The sequence below is a fragment of the Oncorhynchus mykiss genome, chromosome 14 (genome assembly GCF_013265735.2).
Source record: "Oncorhynchus mykiss isolate Arlee chromosome 14, USDA_OmykA_1.1, whole genome shotgun sequence".
NCBI classification, from domain to species: domain Eukaryota; kingdom Metazoa; phylum Chordata; class Actinopteri; order Salmoniformes; family Salmonidae; genus Oncorhynchus; species Oncorhynchus mykiss.
The window spans coordinates 18922914-18936714 of record NC_048578.1 but is presented as its reverse complement, the minus strand read 5'-3'; the positions used below and the strand labels follow the sequence as shown (position 1 = coordinate 18936714).

The following is a 13801-nucleotide window of genomic DNA, read 5'->3' as shown; positions in this document are numbered from 1 at the left end:
AATTCTAGATGAATACTTGAATAAACATATTATGATAGTAGATTGATAGTCCTATAAATTAATTGTTGTGTTTCATTACATGCCTTCCTGCCTGCGTGTCTATAGTAGCTGTGTAGAAGGGGTGTAAGAAGGTGTATAGTGGTGTAAGAGGGTGTATAGTGGTGTATCGGGGTGTAAGAAGGTGAAAGACGGTGTATAGTGGTGTAAGAGTATGTATAGTGGTGTAAGAGTGGGCCAAACCCAGTAGATCTGATGCTTACAGGTACCTGACTGGAAAGGCTGAAGTTGCTGGCAGGGCTTCTCTTCTTACTGTTGGCATTGCCCACGCTGCTGTTGGCACTGCTGGCAGAGTTCTTCCTTTTCCTCCTCTTCGTCGTCGTCTGTCTTGTTGGCTCAGCTTTGGCACGACCAGCAAATGAAACAAGAGCCATGGGGGACAACATAATGCATACACCAAGGTGGGGGTAACTCATTAAAAGATATGTGTATATTGACATGCACACACACGCACCCATGCAAAAATGCACAGACAGACAGACATACATACACACGCACAATACGTACAACACGCAACAACTAAAAAACCATCCATGCTTTGTTAATATCAGAGGTGAAATCAAAACGCGTTATCATCTCCCAAGTCATGCACTAGTTGGAAAGATCCCATGTTTCATTTGTATAAATGCTCAACAATAGAACGTGCTGCTTGACTTAATGTGAATGCCTTAAGGACCTTGGTGTTGTACGGTTCTCAAAAGCCTGCCCAACTTAAAACTACACTACTGTGAGAGATAACACCATCTTTTATAAAAATTACTCTACTGTGATAGATACCATCTTTTATAAAACTGCTCTACTGTGATAGATAACACCACCTTGTCACGCCTACTCCCGTTCCCTCTCTCCAGCGCTCAACGTCGCCACTAACCACCAGTCCTGGCAACCCACATTACGCATATCTGGCAACCATCATTACGCACACCTGCTCCCCATCGCTATGCACACCTGGACTTCATAATTTACTTGATTACTTCCCCTTTATTTAGCCCTCAGTAGCCTCTGTCTTCAGGCAGTATTGGTTTTGTTTTCTCTCACGTTCTGGATGCTTCTCATGTTTGTTAATCTGTATCGTTTCTCTATTAAACTCAATTTCTAGACCTGCTTCCTGACTCCCAGCATATATGTTACACACCTTTTATAAAACTATTCTACAGTGAGAGAACCCCCCCTTTTATCTTACTGTATCTATATTTCTAATGTATTATTATTTATTTGTATTGCTGTGGTTTGTCTTTACGAGTCAGATTGTTTGTTTGTTTGCGTCACCATATGAAGCGGTGATGGACAGTGTGGTGTCTTAGCAAACATTTTAGGTCAATGATTTAGAATTTCATAGTGACTTAGCATAAAATACTGAATGTGACATGCAGTCATCTAATTTCGTCTTTAGGCGGTTGTTGAGCATTCATGACAAAAAGTACACAACAATGTATTTCATGACATTCTGTTCAGAGAGAGAATAAAATACAATCTCCAAGACTACTTCTCTCTCTATTGAAAACTACAGGAAGACAGAAAAGGTACCTTTTTTGTGATTTGTGGGGAATATTTCCGTTTTGAAATTCTGTGGGTGTCCAGCTGAAACCAGAATCAAAATGGGTTTTGTTTATTGTAGTGATGAATTATTTTAAGTAATTAAATATCAGAGAGAGAGAGAGAGAGAGAGAGAGAGAGACCAGAAATTACAACAGAGAGAATATAAGAGAAAAGATAGCTAGCTGTACATTCACTGCAATGTACAGACAAATATATTGTCTAAATATTATTACTGTTGAGTAATATTTCGAAAAACATTATTACTAAGGGGTACAATTATGAAAAGTATTTTTGTCTAATTATGAGCCACACATTTCATTAATTCATAAATAAAATATTAAATAAAAAAAGGGTATATCCTTGATCATTATTCTTGTGTAAAGTAATAAGATAGGTTCAGTAGAGATCTTAGCAGTACTTATATCTGTTTCTGATGTACATAAATGATGTGTTTAGCTATTTTCACCAAGTGTTTGTAAGAGAATGTTATTCCTCTGAATGTCAGTGTGGGAAAAACAACATTTCTGTGATCTTCAAAAAGATGTCTGAAAATGAAATACATTTCTTATACTAATCACACCAAGGGAGATGCTTTATTATTCAAAGGCAACCAGCGACGTCTAATTTATCTGAAAAGATAACATAACTGAGGAACATACAGTGCATTCGGAAAGTATTCAGACCTCTTGACTTTTCCCACATGTTACGTTACAGCCTTATTCTAAAATTGATTAAAAAAAAATAAAATCTTCATCAATCTACACACAATACACCATAATGACAAAGCAAAAACAGGTTAAAAAAAATGTATTAAAATGTATTAAAAATACAAAACAGAAATACCTTATTTACGTAAGTATTCAGACCCTTTGCTATGAGACTCAAAATTGAGCTACATCCTGTTTCCATTGATCATCCTTGAGATTTTGCTACAACTTGATTGGGGTCCACCTGTGGTAAATTCAAATGATTGGACATGATTTGGAAAGGCACACACTGTCTATATAAGGTCCCACAGTTGACAGTGTATGTCAGAGCAAAAACCAAGCCATGAGGTAGAAGGAATTGTCCGTAGAGCTCCGAGACAGGATTGTGTCAAAGCACAGATCTGGGGAAGGGTACCAAAACATTTCTGCAGCATTGAAGGTCCCCAAGAACACAGTGGCCTCCATCATTCTTCAATGGAAGAAGTTTGGAACCAACAAGACTCTTCTTAGAGCTGGCCGCTCAGCCAAACTGAGAAGTCAGGGGAGAAGGGCCTTTGTCAGGGAGGTGACCAAGAACCCAATGGTCACTCTGACAGAGCTCCAGAGTTCAGCTGTGGAGATGGAAAAACCTTCCAAAAGAACAACCATCTCTGTAGCACTTAACCAATCAGGGCTTTATGGTAGAGTGGCCAGACGGGAGCCACTCCTCAGTAAAAGGCACACGACAACCCGCTTGGAGTTTGCCAAAAGGCACCTAAAGACTCTCAGACCACTAGAAACAAGATTCTCTGGTCTGATGAAACCAAGATTGAACACTTTGGCCTGAATGCCAAGCGTCACATCTGGAGGAAACCTGGCACCATCCCTACGGTGAAGCATGGTGGTGGCAGCATCATGCTGTGGGGTGTTTTTAAGTGGCAAGGACTGGGAGACTAGTGAGGAGCAAAGTACAGAGATCCTTGATGAAAACCTGCTCCAGAGCTCTCAGGTCCTCAGCCTGGGGGGAAAGTTCACCTTCCAACAGGACAATGACCCTAAGCACACAGCCAAGACAACGCAGGAATGGCTTCGGGACAAGTCTCTGAATGTCCTTGAGTAACCCAGTCAGAGCCTGAACCCAATCGAACATCTCTGGAGAGACCTGACAGTTCTTGAGAGGATCTGCAGAGAAGAATGGGAGAAACTCCCCAAATGCAGGTGTGCAAAGCTTGTGCCATTGAAGACTTGAAGCTGTAATCACTGCCAAAGGTGCTTCAACAAAATGCTCAGTCAAGGGTCTGACTACTTATGTAAATGTGATATCAGGTTTTTAAAATACATTTGCAAAAATTTATAAAAATCCGTTTTGGTTTGTCACTATTGGGTATTGTGTGTTGATTGATGAGGGAAAAAAACGTTTTAATCCATTTTAGAATAAGGCTGTAATGTAACAAAATGTTGAAAAAGTCAAGGGGTCTGAATATTTTCCGAATGCACTGTACACCTTTTTTTTTAAATCAGAACTGTAATCTCTTCACCCAGAACCAAATAAACATCTCTATTGCTAGTCAATTGTAATGTTTAAGGTTGTCACGAGAAACTATCAAAACGGTGACAAGTCTATTACCAATTCCCATCTACTACTTTGACAACCCCAGGAACAGGAACATGATGTCCATTGTCAGAAACAACCGTCTCTGGCATCACAACTGTTTACGTCAATGTCGAACAAATGACGCACTAAAACTTGTTCATTTCCATTAAAAAAACTTATCAGTGCATAAATGCATCCGTGCTTCCTTCCTCGCTAAAACAGAACCATTTTCCAGGTCTGAGAAGAATTGGAGGAAAGATGAAAAACTTGACTAATAAGGAAACCACAATTACACAATTATTAGACCAGCTTAGTTCAGTTTGCTTTCCTTTAAAAACACAGGCAGACAGACGAACTGTAGTGGCGCACGAAAGATTTATGACCAGCAAAACTGATCCTAGATCTGTGTCAAATGATAAAAGCTACCATTCTAATAATCTGGCTATACACCCAATACAATGTTAAGAATAAAGTCCACTAGTGAAACAGGTATTGAGTAAAGGCAATATGTAAAGACATATACAGAGGGTTCTGGATCCCAAAGCTGCTGTCAGTTCCTATACAGCTGATACGTTTGGCACCTTACATTTTCTTTTACTGAACCCTGATACTATACAACATGAAATTGATCAAAGGTTTATCTCCTTGTGCACAATTACACATTGACTGTTCAACTTCTCCTTTTTCAAAGCGTCTGTTCCAGATGATTCTACGCTCATTGACAGTGAGAATTCAAACCTCTTGGGAGCTATCAGCAAGGGAGTTGGATCTTGTAGTTTGATTACACCAGGCACCCTTAATTAAAGTTCAGAAGCCTTGCACATTACACAGGTCCGAGTCAAAGGGTTTCTACGGGTGTTGCTTTTTTAAGACGTCTTGTCAAGCCCTGGCGAACATTGCAGTAATTTGCAGGCCTTGAATATGTCAAAAACTCCAGCTTTAATATTGCACAGACAGTTTAAGCCAACTATTTTTTAAGAACCACCCTTCGAACATCAACCATAAAACCCTGAAATGGCCGGTTACAGTCTGTTCAAATAAAAATTCCAGAGGAAGTCCTGATCAATTTCCTGATTCCTGACAGGGAGAATAAATGTGAGGTATTATGCAATATAATACATATTTAGAAATACAAATAATGTAATAAAAATGGATTACTATTATTTTTTCAACATGGTCTCCAGAAATTAGACAATCTAACTATTGTCATTATATCACCTCAGCTCTCCTATTACTATAGTCACTATAATAACATTGGTTGTGTCCCATAGGGCACTGGTGAAAAGTATTGCACTATACCGGGAATATGGTGCCATTTGGAACACAGTATTAATAGTTGCAGAACAGTGTGTTTGGTTAGTAAAGCCGTATAAACGTTACCTGGCGGGGCCACCATTCTCTGCCACTTCTGGAACAGGCATGTCTTCAGACAGTCCCTAGGGCTGAGGTTGTAGGTCTTGTGCCTGGACATGAGCTCCTGCATGGGCTCCAGGATGACACACAGCTGCAGATGATGGAAAAAACGAACACACACACATGCAAATGTTGAATTTCGTAGTATAAAAACGCAAATGCATATATAGTACATATACACGTTGTTTTCCATGTTGGTGAAGATGGATCTGTAATTGTTGTGTGAGCTTCGCTCTAAAGGGTATCATTTCTACATACTGTATCTGAAATTCTGTATTACAGCAAGGAGAATCCTCAAGTGATCTATGAAGTCATCACAAAGAGGACATGGGGGCCAGTTTGTCAGTTTAAATAGGTAAGACACTCACAGCTGTGTAACTTTCAAATGTGGCAAACAGCCTCCCTCAACAGTTATCTTAGGCAGCAACAAACATCAAAATGCTCGTCCCTGCTGTCACACCAAAGCATTGTCATGCGGGTACACAGACCCTTCAAATTAGTGGATTCGGCTATTTCAGCCATATCCTTTGATGACAGGTGTATAAAAATGAGCACACCGCCATGCAATCTCCACAGGCAAAACATTGGCAGTAGAGTGGCCTTACTAAGGAACTCAGTGACTTTCAACGTGGCATCATAATAGAATGCCACCTTTCCAACAAGTCAGTTCGTCAAATTTCTGCCCTGCTAGAGCTATCCCAGTCAAATCTAAGTGATCTTATTGTGAAGTGGAAACGTCTAGGAGCAACAACGGTTCAGCCGTGAAGTGGTAGGCCAAACAAGCTCACAGAAAGGGACCAAAGCGCAAAGCGTGTAAAAAATAGTCTGTCCTCGGTTGCAACGCTCACTACAGAGTTCCAAACTGCACCGGCTCGAGTGGTGTAAAGCTCTCCTCCATTGGACTCTGGAGCAGTGAAAACAAGTTCACTGGAGTGATGAATCACACTTCACCATCTGGCAGTCCGATGGACGAATCTGGGTTTGGCGAATGCCAGGAGAACTCTACCTGCCCCAATGCATAGTGCCAACTGCAAAGTTTGGTTGAGGAGGAATAATGTTCTGGCGCTGTTTTTCATGGTTTGGAAAGGGAAATCTTAAAGCTATAGCATACAATGACATTCTAGACAATTTATGTTCTTCCAACTATATGGCAACAGTTTGGGGAAGGCCCTTTCTTGTTTCAGCATGATAATCCAAAAAAAAATCAAATTTATTTATATAGCCCTTCGTACATCAGCTGATATCTCAAAGTGCTGTACAGAAACCCAGCCTAAAACCCCAAACAGCAAGCAATGCAGGTGTAGAAGCACGGTGGCTAGGAAAAACTGCCTAGAAAGGCCAAAACCTAGGAAGAAACCTAGAGAGGAACCAGGCTATGTGGGGTATAATGCCCCGTACACAAAGCGAGGTCCACACAGAAATGGTTTGTACTCATACAGATCTTAATTGGATCACAACTGTTGAAGGAGAACCTTCCAGCAAAGCAGGAAATGCAACATTTGTAGTGTATTTGAGGTTTAAAAGGCTTCTTGAGTTAGTAGTTTCCCCTTTTGCCTTACTAAAAAATGTATAAACCCATACAAAAATGTCCAATAATTATAATCCACATAATAATTCACATTTCCTGTTGCTGCAGGATTTGTTATCCTGATGTAGCAAACTGGCTCAAATTAAGATCCTACATATCTAGGCCTATCAAAACAGACCTGGGTGTGTAAATAGGATCAGTTTAGCCTTTTAGATCATAAGGAATAGGATTCGCTACTACTACAGATCTATTTCCTAATGCCATTGGACGGTATGCAGGCGAAGAGAACATGCATGTAACACATGTAGCACACTAAGCCCATGTTGTTTCTCTGTTGCTGTCCTCTTGACACGGCTATATCCCCCCTAGCTCAGGGAACAATCCCTGGATTTGACCTTGAAAACAAGTGCTATTTTCAGGTTGAATGGTAGGAAGTCTGCTGCACGGCTCTAACACATGGAAAGGCTTAAATACAGTGACCAAAAAAAGCTTGTTTTGACCCTTGGCCAGGAAACCATCAGTCTCTTTGGGAAGAACTGATAAACGGTAGGAAATGCATGGGCGCCTTTTGAAAGACAATAAAGACTCCATTTATGTGAGGAAAGGGCGTATTTTATTTGAACAGTGACACTCTAAGATAGCAAGAGAGAAATCATTGCGGCTCACAGTGACGTGAGGCAGACCGATGATATTTACTCAAAGTACAGTATGAAATTGACCCAAACTCCAAAAGTCAGCCAATTCCTAATTTGCCTCAGAGCCAAGACTAGGATTTGTTGGTGAAAAATTACAAGGGGTATTTTGTTTGGGATAAATTAGGTAGGTTGTGGGGTGTCATAAAAACTGAAAGGAATAGCTTAGTAGCATTACACTAACGGCCATTAGCGAAATCTCCTATAGGTAATGGATGACATATTGTCATTAACTGGAAAGCAAGTCTGTCTGTGTAATTTGAGTTCAGCAAAATAACTAAATAATATACTGTAGGTGTGTTATGGCGCACACCACTCCAAAACTACACTCAATATATTCCATATGATCATTCCATATGCTTTCCATAATTATTTTAATGGTATGCTGCAAGGAATCTTAAAAAAAACATTAATCCAACAAAATGTTAAGAACGGTCATTCAAAAATCTACCCAAAAGCCCTCTGTCTCTGTCTCTCGCTCTCTCTCCCCTCTCTCTCCCTCCACTCTCTCTACACATTCTTCATAATAAACAGTGGCTAAGCTCTTCGCCGTCTCTCCGTGCTGCATTTCACAATTCTGAGTCAACAGGGAGCATTCATTAATGTTATGCTAATTTTCTCAATCCAATTAATTCACTCCCTCTCTCTTTTCTCCCTCACTCTTCTTCTCTTGTTCTCCCATTTGGAAATCGGAGCTGTCACTCAATCTTGGAATGAAAAGCACAAACAAAAGACATCTGAAATACTGACTAATGTATTCTGGTGCAGACAGCTGAGAAGTCCACTAAGTTCATGTTTTAAATACACTGAGGACTGGAACCAAAAAGTAAAGAAGAACATATAGGTGGATATTCACTGATGCATTTATGTATTCAGAATAAAATAACATATTGTAATAGCTGTCAGTACTGTTTTATGTATTCAGATTAAAATAACATATTGTGATAGATGTCAGTACTGTTTTATGTATTCAGATTAAAATAACATATGGTGATAGATGTCAGTACTGTTTTATGTATTCAGATTAAAATAACATATTGTGATAGATGTCAATACTGTTTTATGTATTCACATTAAAATAACATATTGTGATAGATGTCAGTACTGTTTTATGTATTCAGATTAAAATAACATATTGTGATAGATGTCAGTACTGTTTTATGTATTCAGATTAAAATAACATATTGTGATAGATGTCAGTACTGTTTTATGTATTCAGATTAAAATAACATATTGTGATAGCTGTCAGTACTGTTTTATGTATTCAGATTAAAATAACATATTGTGATAGATGTCAGTACTGTTTTATGTATTCAGATTAAAATAACATATTGTGATAGCTGTCAGTACTGTTTTATGTATTCAGATTAAAATAACATATTGTAATAGCTGTCAGTACTGTTTTATGTATTCAGATTAAAATAACATATTGTAATAGCTGTCAGTACTGTTTTATGTATTCAGATTAAAATAACATATTGTAATAGCTGTCAGTACTGTTTTATGCATTCAGATTAAAATAAGATATTGTAATAGCTGTCAGTACTGTTTTATGTATTCAGATTAAAATAACATATTGTGATAGATGTCAATACTGTTTTATGTATTCAGATTAAAATAAGATATTGTAATAGCTGTCAGTACTGTTTTATGTATTCAGATTAAAATAACATATTGTGATAGATGTCAGTACTGTTTTATGTATTCAGATTAAAATAACATATTGTGATAGATGTCAGTACTGTTTTATGTATTCAGATTAAAATAACATATGGTGATAGATGTCAGTACTGTTTTATGTATTCAGATTAAAATAAGATATTGTAATAGCTGTCAGTACTGTTTTATGTATTCAGATTAAAATAACATATTGTGATAGATGTCAGTACTGTTTTATGTATTCAGATTAAAATAACATATTGTAATAGCTGTCAGTACTGTTTTATGTATTCACATTAAAATAACATATTGTGATAGATGTCAGTACTGTTTTATGTATTCACATTAAAATAACATATTGTAATAGCTGTCAGTACTGTTTTATGCATTCAGATTAAAATAACATATTGTAATAGCTGTCAGTACTGTTTTATGTATTCAGATTAAAATAACATATTGTGATAGATGTCAGTACTGTTTTATGTATTCAGATTAAAATAACATATTGTGATAGATGTCAGTACTGTTTTATGTATTCAGATTAAAATAACATATTGTGATAGATGTCAGTACTGTTTTATGTATTCACATTAAAATAACATATTGTGATAGATGTCAGTACTGTTTTATGTATTCACATTAAAATAACATATTGTGATAGATGTCAGTACTGTTTTATGTATTCAGATTAAAATAACATATTGTGATAGATGTCAGTACTGTTTTATGTATTCAGATTAAAATAACATATTGTGATAGATGTCAGTACTGTTTTATGTATTCAGATTAAAATAACATATTGTAATAGCTGTCAGTACTGTTTTATGTATTCACATTAAAATAACATATTGTGATAGATGTCAGTACTGTTTTATGTATTCACATTAAAATAACATATTGTAATAGCTGTCAGTACTGTTTTATGCATTCAGATTAAAATAACATATTGTAATAGCTGTCAGTACTGTTTTATGTATTCAGATTAAAATAACATATTGTGATAGATGTCAGTACTGTTTTATGTATTCAGATTAAAATAACATATTGTGATAGATGTCAGTACTGTTTTATGTATTCAGATTAAAATAACATATTGTGATAGATGTCAGTACTGTTTTATGTATTCACATTAAAATAACATATTGTGATAGATGTCAGTACTGTTTTATGTATTCACATTAAAATAACATATTGTGATAGATGTCAGTACTGTTTTATGTATTCAGATTAAAATAACATATGGTGATAGATGTCAGTACTGTTTTATGTATTCAGATTAAAATAACATATTGTGATAGATGTCAATACTGTTTTATGTATTCAGATTAAAATAACATATGGTGATAGATGTCAGTACTGTTTTATGTATTCAGATTAAAATAACATATGGTGATAGATGTCAATACTGTTTTATGTATTCAGATTAAAATAACATATTGTAATAGATGTCAGTACTGTTTTATGTATTCAGATTAAAATAACATATGGTGACAGCTATCAGTACTGTCTGTGAATGGAATTATATTGTACATTCCATCTTGACATTTTATAAATATTCATTTTCAGGTACCTAACAATTAGAAATTGTGGAGGGTATGCTATGGTAGCTATATCAAGGTGATTGTTGAACTGAATAGTGCAACAGAAAGATCCACACAGACACAGCCGGAGAGAGACAGAGACAGACACAGACAGACACACAGACACAGCCGGAGAGAGACAGAGACAGACACAGACAGACACACAGACACAGCCGGAGAGAGACAGAGACAGACACAGACAGACACACAGACACAGCCGGAGAGAGACAGAGACAGACACAGACAGACATACAGAGACAGAGAGAGACAGAGACAGACACAGACAGAGAGAGACAGAGACAGACACAGACAGACACACAGACACAGAGAGAGACAGAGACAGACACAGACAGACACACAGGCACAGAGAGAGACAGAGACAGACACAGACAGACACACAGACACAGACAGAGAGAGACAGAGACAGAAACAGAAGGACACAGACAGAGACAGACAGAGAGAGACAGAGAGACAGACACAAACAGACACACAGACACAGACAGAGAGACAGAGACAGAAACAGAAGGACACAGACAGAGACCGCGAGAGACAGAGGGAGACAGAGACAGAGAGACAGACACAGAGAGAGAGACAGAGACAGAAACAGAAGGACACAAACAGAGACAGACAGAGAGAGACAGAGAGACAGACACAAACAGACACACAGACACAGACAGAGAGAGACAGAGACAGAAACAGAAGGACACAGACAGAGACCGCGAGAGACAGAGGGAGACAGAGACAGAGAGACAGACACAGAGAGAGAGACAGAAACAGAAACAGAAGGACACAGACAGAGACAGACAGAGAGAGACAGAGAGACAGACACAAACAGACACACAGACACAGACAGAGAGAGACAGAGACAGAAACAGAAGGACACAGACAGAGACCGCGTGAGACAGAGGGAGACAGAGACAGAGAGACAGACACAGAGAGAGAGACAGAAACAGAAACAGAAGGACACAGACAGAGACAGCGAGAGACAGAGGGAGACAGAGACAGAGGGAGACAGACACAGAGAGAGAGACAGATACAGAAAGACAAACATGAGACAGAGAGCTCTTACCCTGAGGTAGTTGAGGGTGAAGTTGGTCAGCCCCATGCGGGTGATGTTTTTGGAGAGCTGTTCCAGAACCTGGGGGTCTTGTGCCTAAGGGTTGGGGGGGGGCAACATACAGTTTGCATTAATATTAACTACTAATATTAATTTGTTAGAACTCTTTTATATAATAGAAGTCTTCAGTCTGAAAATGCTGTGTATTGACAAAACAAAAGACAGATGAGAAGCCTAGCCCGGCTCTGCGTCCATTCAAAATCAAAAACACACTAATTCCCAGTTGAATCTTGGTGTAGAGAAAGTCAGGAAAGATGGACGATGGTAAAAAAAAAAAAAAAATCGGTATATATCAATATCAAGAAGCCACCTGACTACAGCTTAGTGTTGTGAGAACCCGTGACTCCAAGAGATGTCAAATACTTTCTCATCTACGGTCATCAACAACTACACTGAATACCCATTCAAAAATTCAGTGTCAGAATACACTAGCCTTAAAATACCCACAAAACTGTCCCACTGGGCAGACGTCAGCTCAACGTCTAGTTTTGATTTACATTTGGTTGAGTTGTCAACTAACGTGAATTGAATGTGAAATCAAAAAATAATTTCATAATTTCATTGAATTTAGGTTAAAAGTTGGGTGAAAAAAATATGAAATGGGCCTCCTGAGTGGCGCAGAAATCTAAGGCACTGCATCGCTGTGCTAGAGGCATCACAATAGACCCGGGTTACATCCCAGGCTGTATCACAACCAGCCGTGATCGGGAGTACCATAGGGAGGCGCTCAATTGGCCCAGCGTCGTTCGGGTTAGGGGAGGGTTTGGCCGGGGGGGCTTAACTTGGCTCTAGCGACTCCTTGTGGCAGGCCGGGAGCCTGCAGGCTGACCTCGGTCATCAGGTGAACGGTGTTTCCTCTGATAAATTGGTGTGGCTGGCTTTCGGGATTAAGTGGGCGGTTGTTAAGAAGCGTGGTTTGGCGGGTCATGTTTCGGAGGACACATGACTTGACCTTCGCCTCCTGAGCCGGCTGAGAGGTTGCAACGATGAGACAAGATCAAAATTGGGGAGAAAAAGGAGATAAAATACAAATCTGTTTTCAATTCCACATTGATTCGACACCATCACATTTTATATTTTGTATGAAATGATGTGAAAACAACACTGATTCAACCAGCTTTTGCCCAGTGGGGTGAAACTATGAAATACCCACAACACATATTTTTCCAATCCAAAATGTGTGCTTTTACAAGAAATGAATGTTTGAAAAAAAAAATGTATGTTTAGAATTTTATAACAAAGCCTGCAAAATGTGCGTGTGTGTTTGTGTGTATATGTGTTTGTGTCTATGTCTGTGTCTGTGTGTGAATGTCTGGGGGCAATGTGCATGCACACATGAACTAGCACAATTGTGTCTGTCTAAATTCAGTCTTCTCACTTCCAGTCCGGACTCTCTCTACACTTTTCATTAGTCGAGGCCATGATCAAAAGAGCTAACTCACTTTTACACATCACTCGTATGCCTGTGAAATATCCATCCAAGGCCCACAATACCCTACTCTCCTGAAATTAGTGGGAATACCCACAGGGGCCAATTTAATCGTGTGTGAATTTTATATAAAGATTTGGCAAAAAGAAGGAGGCTGGCTATTCAGGGAAAACTACTTCTTAAATACACCTTTAGGCCCACAGGGCTGAAGAAAAAGTTTCAGTGTTGCACACTTCGAGGTAGGTGTGTTTAGGTTATGATAGGTGACATGCAGACAGGGAATGTATTTGATGGAAACATATTCATGATATTAGAGTATGACTAGAGTATGACTGTGCACTAGTGAATATAATATACTATGTATAACGTATGGAACTATGACAACCTATAAGTTGCTCACTTCACTGCCATTCCCTCCGTGTGACTATTATGTTCATTACACTGGAATTAAACAGATTATTCAAGTGACCTTGTTATTTATTTTTTGCTCAGGCAAGGGTCCTCTTT

The 13801-nt window shown here is 38.5% G+C and overlaps 1 protein-coding gene across 4 annotated transcripts in view; it reads right to left on the bottom strand.

Moving 5' to 3' along the window:
- LOC110487746 (LIM domain-binding protein 2) overlaps positions 1 to 13801 on the bottom strand; it is a 116537-nt gene that overhangs the window by 19404 nt on the left and 83332 nt on the right. The window contains exons 5-8 of one of the 4 annotated variants that reach the window (XM_036943083.1): positions 11818 to 11901; positions 5257 to 5380; positions 1585 to 1638; positions 261 to 409 (exon numbers count right to left, since the gene is read on the bottom strand). In XM_036943083.1, the coding sequence (XP_036798978.1) occupies positions 261 to 409; positions 1585 to 1638; positions 5257 to 5380; positions 11818 to 11901 (411 nt within the window). The remainder of the gene's footprint in view (positions 1 to 260; positions 410 to 1584; positions 1639 to 5256; positions 5381 to 11817; positions 11902 to 13801) is intronic. The other 3 variants (XM_036943084.1, XM_036943085.1, XM_036943086.1) reach the window with 3 other exon arrangements.